The 19,444-nt window shown below is 41.2% G+C and overlaps 1 protein-coding gene across 1 annotated transcript in view; it reads right to left on the bottom strand.

The window, feature by feature from the left end:
- Positions 1–19,444, bottom strand: part of LOC134600390 (hydroperoxide isomerase ALOXE3-like) — a 177,741-nt gene that overhangs the window by 37,222 nt on the left and 121,075 nt on the right. Inside the window, exon 9 of the mRNA XM_063445013.1 lies at positions 9,135–9,278. Coding sequence (XP_063301083.1) covers positions 9,135–9,278 — 144 coding nt within the window. The remainder of the gene's footprint in view (positions 1–9,134; positions 9,279–19,444) is intronic.

Below are 19,444 nucleotides of genomic sequence, written 5' to 3' on the forward strand. Positions count from 1 at the left end.
TTGCCTGTCGGATCATGCCCGTGGGGCGGGTCTTTAACCGGCGTCTGGCTGTGGCGACAGCTGGGTTCTCCGGGCCTCGCCATTTCATTCGACTCAGTCGGCCGCTGCGGGAGATTTTGTCGGTTTGGGACTCCTTCTTAGCTGCATATAATGGCCGGTCCTCCTGGCAAAGGCCCGAGGTTTCTAACGCCGACCTCCACCTATTTACGGACGCGGCTGGCGCGGTGGGGTTTGGGGCCATTCTGGGCTCACAAAGAATGTGGCCTTTTTGGAGCGTTTCCCCATTTTGGTGGTGGGGGAGGTCACATTTTAAGGATCTAAGGGAAGTGTTTCAATGTGACAATTTAGGGGTTGTTCAAGCCATTACTCGGCTCACAGCCTCCTTCCCTCCAGTGGTTCACTTGCTTAAGGGGCAATTGCCTCACAGGCGGATCTGGAGGGGACGCCTTGCCGGGGACTCATGGTCGCTCAGTCTGGCAGAGTGACGGAATGGGTCCGTGGATCAGTTTCCACGGCCACCTGGACGTTATGCTCCTGGGGGCCGTGCATGTTGGGGTATTGGTGATTCCTAGTAGGCCATGCGGTGGTGGGGTATTGTTTGCCACCATTCGGCGCCCTGCGGGTCATATCACTATAAGTATTTGACAATCCAGGTTTGATGTTTTTCGGGAATGGTATGGCGGTTCGGCTGTTGCACTTTTCCTTTGTAGAGAACTGTGAGCTGCGCCCAGTATGCACGGGCCCTCTTTTGGGTTATGCGGATGGGATTTTTTCTTTCCCCTTCCCAATTTTTTGGGTCTTTCGCTCAAGTCTGATGGTTCTGGGGATTGTCGGCAAGGAATCTTGTGGCATTCCTTTCGGTTTAGCGCTGCCTTGGAGGCTTTTAGGATGGGTATGTCACGCACGTGGCGCAAAGAACCGGGAGGGGGTATGGTGAGATGTCTCGGTGAAGTAATGCTGGTTTTGTGGAATTTGTTCAATCCTTGGGGGGGGGTTCGGGTTCAATTCTCAGCGGCGGTGGCTCATCCATTCATTCCTTTGAGGTAGATAATTAAGTACCGCTTCCTTGGGTACGAGTAACAATTCCCAGGGTGCACTTGGAAAACAGATAATATCTGGATGTCCTTTTCCTGGTTATACTCCCAGGTGGGATGCGGGTGTCCGTCCGGGAGGTGAGCTATTGGGTTGTGCGCCTTCTGGAGCGGAGGTTCATTGGTTTGGTACCAGAGGTATGAAATGTGTTCGGCTCCTCCCGGAGCAGGTTCAGCTGTCCCACCTGTCCCTAATGTTCGGGTTATCCACCTGGCGGAAATTGAGCTTGGGACGATACCAAGGTGGTATTTGGCGTCTGCCCCTAAAAGGTTATTGGTGCGTGTTTTAGTTGTTTCGTGATGCGTGGTGTTGGGTTCACTGTATTACCCTGTGTGTTAAGTTATATATGTTAAGTTATGGTTATTTATGTTTAACGTTTTGGTTTCACAAAAGAAGAGAGATTATGGTTATAGACAGTGGTGTATCCTGGTTTTGTGCTGCCCTAGGCAGGACAAAACTCAGGCGCCCCCCTGGTTGGTTTTGGTGGGGCTCCCCGCTGATTTTAGGTTTAAAACAGCGGGGTTTGTTCCGTCACAGCTAGCGGGGAGCGTGTCCTTGCCAACAGGGTTGGGGACCAGATGGAATGTCAGGAGATGGACATGGTGGGTCTCATCCTCCCCTGCTCTGTAAGGTAAACTTTAAGTTACCGAATAGGACGTGCCCACCGAGCAAAAAGCCGGCTGGTGGTAGAGCATTTAAGATGATGGCAATTTTTGGTTTGGACGAGGGGGGAGGCGAGACACCAGTGGGTAAAGTTTTGGTGCATAGGCACCTTGTTAAGTTCGTTGGCAAGGACGGTTATTTAAGTTGGAGGCTGTAGGGCAATAAGTGTAATTTATATGTTAATTATGGTATGTATATGTATATATTTATATGTTTATTTATATTTGAATTAAAGAAAAAGAATAAAGTTCGGATGAGTCCTACAGTTGTAAGTTTAATAAATGCTGTGGCCTGTTTCATCCAATATTCGTTGTTTGTCATCATTGGGGGGAGAATTGGGGTAGTCTCCTTACTCTTAGTCGCACCACATTCCCCGCTACGTACATACATGTCCTCTTTTAAATCTTTTAACATTAATTTTTCTTTTTTTTTGTTAAATTCCTTTGATATTTATTTAAAGGTTTTAATTTTTTCAGTTCTTTCATACATAGTTTTTCAAACACTTTCATTGCCTCAGATTTCTTATTTATCGGATAAAAAGAAGATTTTTGTTTTAAATCTGTATGTTTATACAATTTATCAGGTTCCTCCTCTTTAGATTTAAAATCTTTAAAACATTTCTTTAAGCACAGCTTACGTAAAAATCTATTCAAATCTAAAAAGCTTTCAAATTTATTTGATTCACAGCTTGGTGCAAATTTCAAACCTTTTCTCAAGACAGACATGTGTGTATCTGTTAAAATTTTTTCTGATAAGTTAAAAATAGGGATAGATTGTTCACCTATTTTCTCCTTATCCACTCCTCCCTTTTTCTCTTTCCCTCTTCCTCTATCTCCCCCTCTTCTATTTCTCTTGTTCATTTCAGTGGGGTATTTAACTTCCTTCTGTTCAGGTATGCTGGTCCTAAAAAAAGATCCTGATTGTCTTCTCTAAGTTCTCCCAATTTTTCAAATCTATTTGACATGACAATTTTTTGTGGGGATGTTCTCCTGAACATATTATTTTTCCGAAGTGGGGGAAAAGATTCTCCCCTCTTAGGGTATTTACTTTTTCTAGGGGTTACTTTTATCCACTCATTTTCTCTTCTAGGTGGAATTCTATCTCTAGAGGGTTTAACATTTTTTTTTCTTTCTTTCTGGCCATACTTTAATTTGTTGGTGGTATGGAGTATTCTTATTTTCTCTTTTTCTCGGTATATCCTTTTTCTTATGGTCATTCCCATTCAATTTGTTTTTGTTTTTATTTCTTTCTGAGTTTGAAAAATTCCTAATTTTCCCTTGGGCATAATCATCCAAATCTCGTTTAAACTTTTTTCTTTTGGTTTCAATGATCTTTTTTTCCAAATTAGTAATTTTCTCTATCATTTTTTTGTTAATATATTCAAATTCCTCCATACATATGAAGGGTTCTAGTTTTGTTTGAATATCTCTGATTTTCTCCTCTAATTGATGCAGAGTCTGACCCCTCTGTTCAATAATTACTCCTATCATATGAAATGAAAAAGATTCTAGGGAATTATCCCAGATATTCATAAAAACCTCATGGTCTTGGTCAAAAGTCGGGAGTTTCTGAAATCGTAACCCCCTTGGTGTAATTTTTTGGGTAACATATTTATCTAATGTATAGACTTCCCATTGAATTTTCATTTCTTTTATTAGCAATTTTTCTAGTTGCTCACATATAATATCTAGATTATCACTAGTATATGTTTCTTTTTTATCATAATCGATTACTTTATCCTCAAATTTTTTATCCATATCTTTTTGCCATGTTTTTCTCATATGGAAAATAGACATAATAAAAACTAGTAATACACGAAAACTTCCCTTTTCAAGAGTGAAAGATAAACAGTATATATATAAAAAATACAGAAAAGGTAAAGGAGTCGAGAGCAAATGCTCAAATCACCACAGATGTGAATCACTCCAAATCACACCAAATAAATATAATGCAAATAACGTGAGAGTAATGGTGAGAGCAAATAAAATACTAGATAACAATAAATGAGAGGCAATATTACCATATATATCTGTCTGTTGGGCTTGTCCTAAAACAATAGAATAATTATCGGTCGAAACGCGTGGGGGACGAGATTTTTATGCTGTGTTTTTAGCAATAAAAGTTTTTTTCATTTACCTGCTTTTCCTGTCTGATATCAATTTTACAAGACGGAATTTATGCATTGAAAAACCTGCTTCCGGCATTACAGTCTCCAATATAACTTTACAAGGCGCTGATAGTCTGAGCCACTTTCAAACGGCTCAGCACCACGTGAGTGGGCATTTTTATATTTATTATTTATATGTTTTGTTTTACAGGCTATACTATGTCCTTTATTCTATTGTTTTAGGACAAGCCCAACAGACAGATATATATGGTAATATTGCCTCTCATTTATTGTTATCTAGTATTTTATTTGCTCTCACCATTACTCTCACGTTATTTGCATTATATTTATTTGGTGTGATTTGGAGTGATTCACATATGTGGTGATTTGAGCATTTGCTCTCGACTCCTTTACCTTTTCTGTATTTTTTAAATATATAATATAATATCACATTACCACCTGGATAGCTATGGGTATAATATAATATCACATTACCACCTGGAAAGCTCTGGGTATAATATAATATCACATTGTCACCTGGATAGCTATGGGTATAATATAATCTAATATTATATTACCACCTGGATAGATATGGGTATAATATAATATCACATTACCACCTGGATAGATATGGGTATAATATAATATCACATTACCACCTGGATAGATATGGGTATAATATAATATCACCTTACCACCTGCATAGCTCTGGGTATAATATAATATCCCATTGTCACCATAATAGCTATGGGTATAATATAATATAATATCATATTACCACCTGGATAGCTCTGGGTATAATTTAATATCACATTACCACCTGCATAGCTCTGGGTATAATATAATATCACATTGTCACCTGGATAGCTATGGGTATACAATAATATCATATTACCACCTGGATAGATATGGGTATAATATAATATCACATTACCACCTGCATAGCTCTGGGTATAATATAATATCACATTGTCACCTGGATAGCTATGGGTATACAATAATATCATATTACCACCTGGATAGATATGGGTATAATATAATATCACATTACCACCTGGATAGATATGGGTATAATATATTATCACATTACCACCTGCATAGCTATAGGCATAACATAATATCACATTGTCACCTGGATAGTTATGGGTATGATATAATATCACATTACCACCTGGATAGATATGGGTATAATATAATATCACATTACCACCTGGATAGCTCTGGGTATAATATAATATCACATTGTCACCTGGATAGCTCTGGGTATACAATAATATCATATTACCACCTGGATAGATATGGGTATAATATAATATCACATTACCACCTGGATAGCTCTGGGTATAATATAATATCACATTGTCACCTGCTAGCTAGGGGTATACAATAATATCATATTACCACCTGGATAGATATGGGTATAATATATCACATTACCACCTGGATAGCTCTGGGTATAATATAATATCATATTACCACCTGGATAGCTATGGGTATACAATAATATCATATTACCACCTGGATATATATGGGTATAATATAATATCACATTACCATCTGGATAGCTATGGGTATAATATAATATCACATTGCCACCGAGATAGCTATGGGTATAATATAATATCACATTGTTACCTGGATAGCTATGGGCATAATATAATATCACATTACCACCTGGATAGCCATGGGTATTATATAATATCACATTACCACCTGGATAGCTATGGGTATAATATAATATCACATTACCACCTGGAAAGCTCTGGGTATAATATAATATCACATTGTTACCTGCATAGCTATGGGTATAATATAATGTAATATCACATCACCACCTGGATAGCTATAGGCATAATATAATATTACATTACTACCTGGATAATTATGGGTATAATATACTGTAATATCACATTACCACCTGGATAGCTATGGGTATAATATAATATTACATTACCACCTGCATAGCTATGTGTATAATATAATATCACATTGTCACCTGGTTAGCTATATGTATAATATAATATCACATTACCACCTGTATAGCTATGTGTATAATATAATATCACATTGTCACCTGGTTAGCTATATGTATAATATAATATCACATTACCACCTGGATAGCTATAGGTTTAATATAATATTACATTACCACCTGCATAGCTATGTGTATAATATAATATCACATTGTCACCTGGTTAGCTATATGTATAATATAATATCACATTACCACCTGTATAGCTATGTGTATAATATAATATCACATTGTCACCTGGTTAGCTATATGTATAATATAATATCACATTACCACCTGGATAGCTATAGGTTTAATATAATATTACATTACCACCTGGATAGCTATGGGTATAATATAATATCACATTGTCACCTGGATAGCTATAGGTATAATACAATATAATATTACATTTTCACCTGGATAGCTATGGGTATAATGTATTATTACATTGTCACCTGGATAGCTATGGGTATAATATAATATAATATCACATTGTCACCTGGATAGCTATATGTATAATATATTATAATACTAGAAAAGCTACAATTTCTGGGGAAATTGTGTGAAGTGTTCTTGCCTCCACCAGTAGTCTACAACTGGAGTGGGCAGAGTAACTGTTATTATTTATTTTTATAGCACATTTAATTGCAACGTTGTTGCCCAAAGTGCTTCACAGTTACATTAAAACATACAGTTATAAAAACATTAGCAGTTGCAAAAGGCCCTGTCTATGACATCACTTGCTGCTGCAGCCTTGCACAGGTCAGAGTATTTTGGCGGTTGCCATCTTCAAACGGTCGTATTTTAAAAACTATAATTCCTACAGCGAAGAGCTTTATATTGTGAGAATCACAAGACCCAGACCTACATTTTGATGTATAGTATGTCTCTGAGATATTAACAATGAAGGCACAGTCGCAGTTTAGAAATTGCCCTTCAAATGTGAGCTTTGCAGAGTGGAGTTTCAATGAATGTCAATGGACTGCGTGAGTTGCAAACAAATGGTCATATTGTGAAAACTATAAGGACTATGGCTTAGCTGTTGACATTTTTAGTGGCAGCAGGGATAGCTGAACGTTTTGATATAAGATTTGTGTAGGTGGGCCCAGTGGTGTATCTTGGTTTTGTGCTGCCCTAGGCAGGACAAAACTCAGACACCCCCCCCCCGCGCGCACGCGCGCCACCCCCACCCAACCCTTCCCCCCTGCCCCGCCTTCTAAATACACACACATTCACTGACAGATACGCATACACTTGCTAACAGACACACACAGTCAGACACACACAGTCGGACACACACAGTCGGACACACACAGTCGGACACACACACACACACACACTAACAAACACACACAGTCGGACACACACACCAACAGACACACACAGTGAGACACACACACCAACAAACACACACAGTCGGACACACACACTAACAAACACACACAATCGGACACACACACACACTAACAAACACACACACTAACAAACACACACAGTCGGACACACACACACTAACAGACACACACAGTGAGACACACACACTAACAAACACACACAGTCTGACACACACACTGAGACACACACACTAACAAACACACACAGTCGGACACACACACTAACAGACACACACACTAACAGACACACACTGTCGGACACACAGTCAGACACACACAGTCAGACACACACACTAACAGACACACACACACTAACAGACACACACACACACACACACACTAACAGACACACACACACACACACACACACACACTAACAGACACACACACTATCAGACACACACAGTCAGAGACACACACACTCACATTAACACATTTTTTTTTTTATTTACTCCCCCCCCCCCCTACCTTTGGGAATGCTGGGGGTGGGGGGGGGGTTCTCCAATCCAGTGGCTGCAGGACGGCACTGGCGGGCAGGCTGGGCGGCCGGCGAGGGAGCTCTTCCCCTGAGCTCTCTGCTCAGCTCCCTCGCGCGCCGCCCGCAGAGTGAGGCTGGGAGGCGGAGCCGGAATATGACGTCATATTCCGGCTCCCAGTCTCACTCTGCGGGCGGCGCGCGAGGGAGCTGAGCAGAGAGCTCAGGGGAAGAGCTCCCTCGCCGGCCGCCCAGCAACCAGCCCAGCATGTCTGTTAGCCGCAAGGCTAACAAGACATTTGCCTTGGGCATTTGGGGGCGGCGTTTTTTGCCGCCCCCTGGAAAATGCCGCCCAAGGCAAATGCCTTGTTTGCCTCGCGGCTAATACGCCCCTGGGTGGGCCTGAAAATGAGGGAGTGGTGGCAGTTTAGAAATCATGTCCTGATTTTTCAGCTTTTGCCAGCTCCCACTCTAGCTTTGCCATTCATTCCTATGGGACAAATTTCGCCACAAGAACGACGATATTCCGTGAACCATTAGGCGAAACGTTCCACAAAGTAATAGCAATCCGATCGGGAACAATCTGCACGTTTTGGTAGATTTTTGTCTATGTAGTGTAAAAACTGTGGGAGGAGTTAGGGTAGCAAATTTGGCTATAATAATAATAATATATATGTGAGATAACAGTAAGTGGTCTTGCTATGCAAGAACACTTAATTACATTTTCATCTGGATAGCTATGGGTATAATATAATATCACATTGTCACCTGGATAGCTATGGGTATAATGTAATATACTATCACGTCGGATAGCTATGGGTATAATATACTATCACATTGTCACCTGGATAGCTATGGGTATAATATAATATCACATTGTCACCTGGATAGCTATGGGTATAATGTAATATACTATCACGTTGGATAGCTATGGGTATAATATACTATCACATTGTCACCTGGATAGCTCTGGGTATAATATAATATCACATTGTCACCTGGATAGCTATGGGTATAATCTAATATACTATCACGTCGGATAGCTATGGGTATAATATACTATCACATTGTCACCTGGATAGCTATGGGTATAATATACTATAACATTGTCACCTGGATAGCTCTGGGTATAATATAATATCACATTGTCACCTGGATAGCTATGGGTATAATGTAATATACTATCACGTTGGATAGCTATGGGTATAATATACTATCACATTGTCACCTGGATAGCTCTGGGTATAATATAATATCACATTGTCACCTGGATAGCTATATGTATAATATATTATAATATTACATTTTCATCTGGATAGCTATGGGTATAATATACTATCACATTGTCACCTGGATAGCTCTGGGTATAATATACTATCACATTGTCACCTGGATAGCTATGGGTATAATGTAATTTTGCGGGGTTTTCCACAGAAGACACAGTGGGGCAGCAAGGTATTGCTGTTGGTCATTGATGATATTGGCTGGGACTCCTTGTAGAATCTGATAATCAGCCAGGAAGATGTTTCCATTCTGTAAAATAAAATAAATATCTAAAGATTTTTGGAAAAGAGTCCAAATGTGAGGTAGAATACTAAATAAAATATTTATCAATGCTAACACATGAGATCGTTTAGGCACCCGACCAATCACTAGTGACCCTCGGTAACAGAGTGATTGAGATGGAAAAACATACGTTTATTATGGTGACATTTCCCGCAATCCTGGGGAAAAAACAAAACAAAAAATAAAAAAGCAAAAACTCACCTTGGTCAAATAGCAATATGATTAATCACTGACCTCCGGTCATTAATTCTATCCATCTTAATTAATATAACTTTTCTAACCAGTGAGACCCATAGTCAGGGCCAGTGGGCCTGCTGCTGACAATTATAAGGGGCCTAAGTATTGAATCTTATCGGCCAAAAACACTAAAACAGTCCTACCTCCCAAGCATTATGTATCTGGTGGAAATGTTCCTGGAGGGAAATTCATAGGATGTAGCTATAAGAAAACTCAGATTCTCTTAAAATATGCTAATCTCTCTCTAATTCATGTTTTCATCTTTCAAGTAAATCCATAGCCCCTAACAACAGTGTCCAGTGAAGCAGGAAGTCAATGGTCAGTGTAAAAGGGTGGGCCACTGACGCGGATCATGCACTTGCTCCATGCTTTCAAAGGACTGCCCCCGAGCACTCACATGTCCTCTTGTCTCCTTACCTTCTTACTAGCAGGCATACGCTCCTGGTATACAGTCTGAGACAGAGAAAAGGTGGATACAGTGAGATTAGACGAAAGGGAATATGCCACAGTGTTAGAGAGACCAAAGCCAGCATTACCTTAACTAATTTCATTTCAGCTAGTCCACACAAATTTTGTTTCCATATATCCCTCTTAAGTTTCCATACTTAAGCAAGAGTATGTGAAGAGTAGTTTGGGTTACCACCTTTCTTGGAAAAAAACTAATTTGCATAACAAGTTATGTATGTGTGACATCACATGATGTAAATCACAAGGAGTGACATAAGAGAAAATTCTGTAAAATCACCAAAAAAACTACTCACAGTTTGATTCTGCTGTATAGATAGATTGCTCCCAGTGTCTCCCTGTCTCAGTGTCCCCATGTCGTCCAGTGTCCCCATGTCACTAGGGGACACTGTCAGATATGGGGACACTGTGAGACTTGGGGACACAGAGACACGGGGACACTGAGAGACACGGGGACACTAAGACACTGGGGGCACTAAGAGACATGGGGACACTGGAAGACACTGAGAGACATGGGGTCACTGGGAGACATGGGGACACATACCCTGGGAGACATGGGCACACTAAGACACTGGGAGACACGGGGCATGGAGACACCAGGGAAACTGACTTGGAGACATGGATACACTGAGACACTTGGGGACATTGTGTCCCTACTGTCTGTGTCCCTATGTCTCCAAGTGTCCCCAAGTTTCTCAGCATCCCCATAGGTCTCCCTGTGTCCCCATGTCTCGTAGTGTCCCCTAGTGTCTCAGTGTTCCCATATTTCTCTGCAGCCTTTACGCCATTGAGAGATAAATGGGTGGGTGGTGAAGGTGATAATAGGTCTCAAACCTAGTGTAGGCAAGCCACTTTTCTGAGGTCACTCTAAACCTCTATACCAAATAAACACAATGTCTGAACGCTAATACAGACTACAGGGCGCCACAATCACTAAGGCATATAGTAGTATAGTTCAGAATAATCCCAAAAATGAAGACCAATCCGTGGAAATATAAAGTCCACTTTATTTGAAACAGTAGTACTCAAAAGTGCAACATGCACAATATGGATAAAATAACAATAATAAAAAGTACAAAGTAAATATACAGCCAAATTGGCCAAGAACCCCTAAGGATAGCAGCTATAATCATACAAGAAGCTTGAATTATAGTAAAGTGCCAAGTGCTGAAGTGCAAAACATACAAGATGTCAATAACATTGCTCCATGAGCTAAAGACAGCAAAGGTGCACAAATACTATAAAATAAATTGCATGTAGAGAAAAGACTGCTATACCAAAACTGCAGGGATTTTGTGGGTGCTCAACGCGTTTCGTCGATGTCGACTTCCTCACGAGCTTGCTGAATTCCTGCTGGACTTCTTCCTCTTTTAAATCCGCCGGTCTGGCCGCCATTTAATGGATGCGCAGACCGTGCCGTGCGCACGTCATACGTAATGACGTGCGGCTGGTCGGAGTGCGCATGCGCCAAGCAAGCTGGAACGCAAATAAACTTTATGTGTGATGTATACAGCCACAAAACGAGCAAAACTCCACTTGGAGCGCTCGGAACTGATGCGGTCTGGATTTACAGACCTGCCTATATACAATCTAAGTGGTATTACATATCTGGCATCCTAAATCAAAATGCAAATTGGGCCAGGAGAAGTAGAATTGGCCAATGAGGCCAGGAGTCAATTAAATTCACTTTACATGCAGCTGCAACGCTGTATGTATGAAAAATATGATATATAAATTATATATAAAAATTATACATATACATATGTATATATATATGTGTACTAAAAAGGATAAAATAAGAAAAATAACGTCACAAAAATTTGCATCACTAAACTTATAAAAATGAATAACATACATATATTACTAAGGCTAACAGAGAGAAACTATCCTCTAAATGTCATAAAAAATAGACAATAAATATTGGCTGTATGACACTTTAGATCTATAGATTTTTATTGTCTATTTTTTATGACATTTAGAGGATAGTTTCTCTCTGTTAGCCTTAGTAATATATGTATGTTATTCATTTTTATAAGTTTAGTGATGCAAATGGGCTATCACGTTATTTTTCTTATTTTATCCTTTTTAGTACACATATATATACATATGTATATGTATAATTTTTATATTTAATTTATATATTATATTTTTCATACATACAGCGTTGCAGCTGCATGTAAAGTGAATTTAATTGACTCCTGGCCTCATTGGCCAATTCTACTTCTCCTGGCCCAATTTGCATTTTGATTTAGGATGCCAGATATGTAATACCACTTAGATTGTATATAGGCAGGTCTGTAAATCCAGACCGCATCAGTTCCGAGCGCTCCAAGTGGAGTTTTGCTAGTTTTGTGGCTGTATACATCACACTGATACCGGAGAAACAGACGGAAGCCAAGCACAGAGAGATGGACACAGGTTTCTTCAGGAAGGAAGAGATTCTTTATTCGATTCACTGACCGGGACTCAGAGGGACTAATGTCACCAAAAAACAGCAAAGTCTGAGTCCTGATCATACAGTGTAGGTCCCTTATATAGGCATGTAGCTCCTCCCATAATCAGTTCAACCTACACATACTCTTATCCAATCAACCGAATAGAGACTAAAATCCTGTTTGACCACATGGCTTGCCCAGCACAATGGAGGAGGGGAAAAACTCGTATATCCTGTATTCCTACACATGCTCCTTACACTACTGATTGTATCGTTGCCACGTGCAACCAACCGACCGATACATCAGCATATGCAAGTGCACATACCACGTGGCAATCTGGTCCTAGTAAATTTATTTTTACTGAGATTCCACCACATTCCCCCCTTTGATGCTTCTGATATTTCACAATTCCAGATGCATCACTTAACCATAGTTTGCTTACACCTCAAGTTGCCATGAACCAGACCAGACTTTGCGACTCCCTAAAGATACGAATCCCTCAACATTCCTCTTCCTGTACTAATTCTCCCTGATTTAGAGCCTCATACCTATATATAGCCATTATCTGTGCAGCAGCCTTTCTCTCTGCTATATTCTCTATAATGTTCTGCACAGACCTAACTACCAAAGGAATCAGACATGGTAGGAGAAGGCACAGCATCAAAATTAGCATGACTCCACCTACCAATGCCTTAAGTCCTCCAAACTGCTCATACCAATTACCAAACCAACTACTTGGATAATACCCTTTCCATACCTGGGTAGGCACATGCGCTAGTTTAACCATATGGCTAGTAAGGTCAGCTATTGCTTGCCCTTCATCATCTATTTGAAGACAACAATTGCTTAGGTTAAACTTCCCACATACACCTCCCTCTACTGCCAATAGGTAATCCAAGGCTAATCTATTTTGGTAAACGGCTGTCCTCATCCTAGCATTATGTTTCGCTAAGAGATTGAGCGCTTGCAATGTTTCATTGGTAATTATCTCAACCACTGCCTGTAACCTTATAATACGGTTGAGCATATATATTGGGGTTCTATATCCAAAAGTACCATCCTCTGCCCACATAGCTGGCCCATAATAATCTATAATACGCTGGGGAGGCCACTCATTATCTTCCCAGGTACCTATCTCTAGGGGTCCCCTTTTCTTTCTATGATTCACATCATATACCTTAACTCCCAAAGTCTCTCCTGTTTCAATAGGCAACAAGAAGAAGGATGGTTTGAGCATACCTAACACACATGCCCCTTCCCAGTCCTGTGGTAACTCCGAATAGGCTTTCTTACCACAGATCCAGTACAAATATGCTGGGGCTTTCCAACTAGATGTAGCAGATAGGTCAAACCACACATCCTTTAAATTGGTATAACTTGCAAACGGGTTAGGTGGTTCTGAGACATTTGAAGCTGACCACCAAGTTGTATTCTTTGTATCATCATCATAAGCTTTTTGCCCTAGACAAGTCAATTCTCCTACAGATGTATTAAACATTATTCCTTTCCTTGCTATGCAAACATAACCTATAATGGAGGTCTTTAATCGCCACTCAGATTTACCTCTAACACTCATTTGATAATCAGCTTGAGAAGATGTTATCTGTTCAATTGTCTCAGAACCGGAATACATTACCTCCTTTGCTTCCCAGGGCCATTGGTCTCCCATATTAGTACCTCCACACACATAGCAGTTGGTTACATTAAGACTACCGGCAATACTCTCGGCTAGATCAATAAACAAGTTCTTAGCATTATGGGGGATCTTATTCTCTACACTCATCTCCTCGTAGAAAGAATGGAAAACCTAATGAGTCTGGGCTGCCACAGTATCGGTCTCTATCCCTATAAATAATATTGTCCCAGGATCCAAACCTGTCCCATATATCTGGAACCCAAATAAGTTTCCGAACCTATCTATAAACTGTTCAGGATTATTAATAAGTATATGGACTGGGTTACACTCCATAGAATTACAATATGGTTTGGTAGGCAACTTAGTAACAATCATATCCTTATCTACTGTCTGTCCCCAAGTTGCCCACCCTACACAAGACCAATATGGACAATAATTATAATTCTTATTTGGGCATTTTGGATCTATATACTTGTTCTTACTACTGGGGCAAATATACTTATCATTAGACCCATACATTCTTTCCCATTTAAGATCCCCGCATACATTCCACGGTTTTCCACCACTTGATATCGCCTTACATGCATCAAATAGCAGAACACCTGAAGAATGTACGGTTTCTAGTATTGTCTTATTTATTAGGGTCCCCTGTGAGTCTCCATTCCGAAGGGTCAACCAAATTGTAAGGGGTTGATACTCTGGATTGAAGCGCTTAGGGTCTCCTACTCCTAAATGGCATACACTATAATCTATACCTAAGTATCTACACTTAGATACATATCCTTTACACTCATATTGTGAAAGCCAAATAAGGGTCTGGGAAATATGATTACCTGTTTTTGTAGTCTTAATGCAAACCTCACAGCCAGGTGTGTCGGTACCTCTACCTTCCTGAATAATTAAAAACACAAATATACACATTATCAAATGCATTTCTCCTGACATCTTTATCCTAATTCTTCGTCCGTGCGATGGCACCTCAGCTTCCAGGATGTAAGGGCTGCAAGGAATGGAGTCCTTCAAGTCCTCTCTTCCCTTCACAGAGGTCCCTTCAAGACACTCTGGCTATGTAACGTGGGTAGGTGGTCAGGCTTTATTATGGCTGTCAAAACACCTACTTGCTGATCTCTTTGTTTACTCTTGAAGTCCCAATATCTCCTCGTCACTCCGACTGAGTTACACGCTTTAACCGGATCTTGCAGGGATTCTCTGGATCTGGTGTAGCTTGCCAAGAATCTACTGCTGCTGGTTTAACCCTGGAGTGATGAGTCCACGGAGTCACTTCAGCCACCTTTATAGCTGTAGGGGTAGACAAAAGAACAACATAAGTACCCCTCCACTTTGGCCTCAACGGTACACTGTTCCACTCCTTTATCCAAACTTGATCTCCTGGCTGATAACAATGGACAGGTGGATAAATATTCACAGGTAATCTATCTTGTACCCATTTATGTACCTCCTCCATAGTTTTACCCAACTCTACAACCTGCTGCTGGGTAATTCCTTCTCCCAACTGACTTAAATCCCCCCTTTAGTTACCAAGTACAGGAGGTGGACGCCCATACATAATTTCAAAAGGTGAGAGACCCATCCTTCTGGTAGGTGTACTACGAATGCGTAACAGAGCTATTGGCAAAAGAACATTCCATTTAAGTTGAGTTTCTTGACACATCTTTGCCAATTGGTTCTTAATAGTTCTGTTCATTCTTTCCACTTTTCCAGAACTCTGAGGCCTATATGCCGTATGAAGTTTCCACTTATACCGAGCATATGAGTCAGTTGTTGTAGGCACTGGTGAACAAAGGCTGGACCATTATCCGATCCTATAGAACATGGTAGTCCATATCGGGGTATTATTTCCCGTAACAGAAATCGCACAACTTCTCCTGCTTTCTCTGTACGAGTAGGACATGCTTCTACCCAACCTGAGTAGGTACACACAACTACTAGTAGGTAGCGATGTCCGCCGGATTTAGGCATTACCGTATAGTCTATTTGGAGATCGGACAAAGGGAGTCCTCCCATATACTGGACTCCCGGTGGTTTCACTGGACCTTGCCTTGCGTTGTTCTTGGCACATATCACACATCTTCGTACAATGACTTGAGCCAAGTTGGACAATCTTGGTATGTAGAAATGCTTCCAAAGAGATTCTTCCATACTATCTCTCCCGGAATGTGTCCCATTGTGATAATTCTGGACAATTTCTATGGCTAGAAATAACTATCCTTCCATCTTCTAACTGATACCACTTATTCTCCAGATACTTCCCAGTTTCAGTCTTTAACCACTCTTCTTCTTGAGCTGTATAAATTGGAGTCCATTGAGACAGAGGGGTTTGTATGAGAGCAGCTATACGCTCCACATACTCCTGTTTTCCTGATTCAGCGGCACGCTTAGCTGCATTATCTGCCATCCGATTTCCTTTTGTTACATCACCATCACCTTTCAGATGCGCTCGACAATGTATGATACCAACTTCCTTCGGTTCCCACACGGCTTCCAGTAGTTGTAATATCTCAGCTGCGTACTTGATTTCTTTACCCTCTGAGTTCAGTAGTCCTCTTTCTTTATACAAAGCTCCATGGGCATGAGTGGGTAAAAATGCATACTTGGAGTCCGTGTAGATGTTCACCCTCAAACCTTCAGCCAATTGTAACGCTCGTGTGAGTGCGATTAGTTCTGCCTTCTGTGCCGATGTTCCTTTTGACAATGGCCGAGCTTCTATCACCTTGTCTATGGTTGTCACTGCATATCCTGCATAGCGAATCCCTTCTTTCACATAACTACTGCCGTCCGTATAGTACTGGACATCAGGGTTCTGGATGGGAAAATCACGAAGGTCCGGTCTACTTGAAAACACTTCATCCATCACCTCCAGGCAATCATGTTGACTCTCAGTAGGTTGTGGCAAAAGGGTAGCTGGATCCAAGGTATTAACAGTCTCTAGATGCACTCTCGGGTTTTCACATAACATAGCTTGATACTTAGTCATGCGGCTATTACTAAACCAATGATTGCCTTTATAGTCTAGCAACGTCTGTACTGCGTGCGGGACTCGCACGTAGAGTTCCTGACCCAGAGTGAGCTTATCAGCTTCTGCTACCAGCAGGGCGGCGGCAGCTACAGCTCTTAGACAAGGTGGAAGACCACTGGCCACTGCATCCAGTTGTTTGGACATATATGCAACAGGTCGTTGCCATGATCCCAAGTACTGTGTCAATACTCCCACAGCCATTGTTCTTTGCTCGTGTACATATAAGTAGAATGGGCGTGTATGATCAGTTAGACCTAATGCTGGGGCACTCATCAAAGCCTTCTTCACATCTTCAAATGCCTTTTGCTGTTTGGGGGTCCACAGGAAGGGATTGTGCTCTGTACCTTTTATAGCCACATAAAGAGGTTTCGCCAATATCGCATAACTGGGAATCCATATCCTACAGAAGCCTGCTGCCCCCAAGAACTCTCACTTGTTTTCTATTCTTGGGTATTGGTATTTGGCATACAGCTTCTTTTCTCTCTGGCCACATTATCCTTTGACCTTCAGAGATATGGAATCCCAGATACTTGACAGTTGGCTGACACAACTGGGCTTTCTTCCTGGACACCTTGTATCCTGCCTTCCAAAGAATGTGCAGTAGATCATGTGTTGCTTGCTGACATATCTCTCTTGTAACTGCCGCTATCAACAAATCATCTACGTATTGTAATAGTACACATTCTCCTGGGATGGACTTGAAATCCAGTAAGTCTTGACTTAAAGCTGATCCAAATAGGGTAGGTGAATTCTTAAACCCTTGGGGCAATCTTGTCCAAGTCATCTGGCGTTTCGAGACCGTTACAGCATTTTCCCATTGGAATGCAAAGATACACTGGCTTTCCGCAGCAATTCGTAGGCAAAAGAAGGCATCTTTGAGATCCAAAACTGTGAAGTAGGTAGCCCCGCCCGGAATTAAAGCAAGCAGGTTATATGGATTGGGCACAACTGGATGTATACTTACTACCGCGTCATTGACTGCTCTCAAGTTCTGCACAGGGCGATACTCATCTGTACCGGGCTTTTGAACAGGCAACAATGGGGTGTTCCAGGGGGAAGTACAGAATTTTAGGATACCATACCTTATGAACTTATCCAAATAAGATTGTATGTTCTTCTTGGCCTTTTGTGGAATGTGATATTGTCTCAGGCTTACTGGATAAACCCCAAGCTTTAGTTCGATACGAATTGGTGGGATATTACGAGCAAGTCCTGGTGGGTTATTCTCTGCCCACACTCCTGGTATATTGAACAAGGATTCATCACTCTTAGGGTTTTGGCTAGTCAACACTGTATAAAGTCGCCACTCTTCTTCCTTTGGTACAGATATTGTCATTATACCTGAGGGTCCATTGAACTTCAAAGATGTTGTTCCGTTAGGTAGAAATGTTATCTGTGCTTGTAATTTCGACAACAAATCACGTCCTAGCAGTTGGACTGGACATTCAGGCATGTAAAGGAACTGATGTTTTACTACGTGGCCTCCCAGTGTACAGAGTCGACTTTTAAGAATCGGTTTAGCGGCACTCCTTCCAGTTGCTCCTATTACGGTGATAGTTCTTCCTGAAGGAGGAGCGACTAGGTCAGTCACCACCGAATGTTCAGCACCAGTGCCAATCATGAAAGAACTCCTTTTTCCCCCTATTGCTACATCGACCATAGGCTCCGCTCGGCCAAGGGGGATGGAGCCCGGTCGGTATCAATAGTCTTCCATGACTGTGTCAGCCAAACCCACAAAGTCCCTATCCTCTCTCTCTCGGGGTCTCTGCGCTGCTGGGTAATATCTATCTCCACTAACACTTCCTCTATTATTCCCACAATTTCCTCCAGGGCCTCCTCTTCCTCTCGCTCTGCCTCTATAATTATTACTATACCCTGCCCTAGGTCTGTCTCTCTCATATTGTTCCCTCCGTGGACACTCACTTCTCCAATGCCCTTCTTCCCTACAGTACGCACATTGGTTCCTACTCAAAGGCTCCTCATTCCACTTATTCTCGCCTTTATCCGTTCCCCTATACGCTTCCTTTTCCCTTCTATCTACGCCTGCGATAGCTACCGCTAGCATATCCGCTTTCCTTCGCATCTTTCGCTCTTCCTCCTTCTTCGTCTCTGTCTCCCTATTCATATAGACCTTATTTGCTATTTCCATTAGTTGGGTTATGGACATCCCTACAAACCCTTCTAACTTCTGTAGCTTGCGCTTTATATCTCCGTAGGCTTGGCTGACAAAGGCAGAGTTAACCATTCGGGAATTCTCAGGAGCCTCTGGATTAAAGGGGGTATACAACCGGTATGCCTCCAATAATCGGTCATAAAAGGCACT

The sequence above is a fragment of the Pelobates fuscus genome, chromosome 1 (genome assembly GCF_036172605.1).
Source record: "Pelobates fuscus isolate aPelFus1 chromosome 1, aPelFus1.pri, whole genome shotgun sequence".
NCBI lineage: Eukaryota > Metazoa > Chordata > Amphibia > Anura > Pelobatidae > Pelobates > Pelobates fuscus.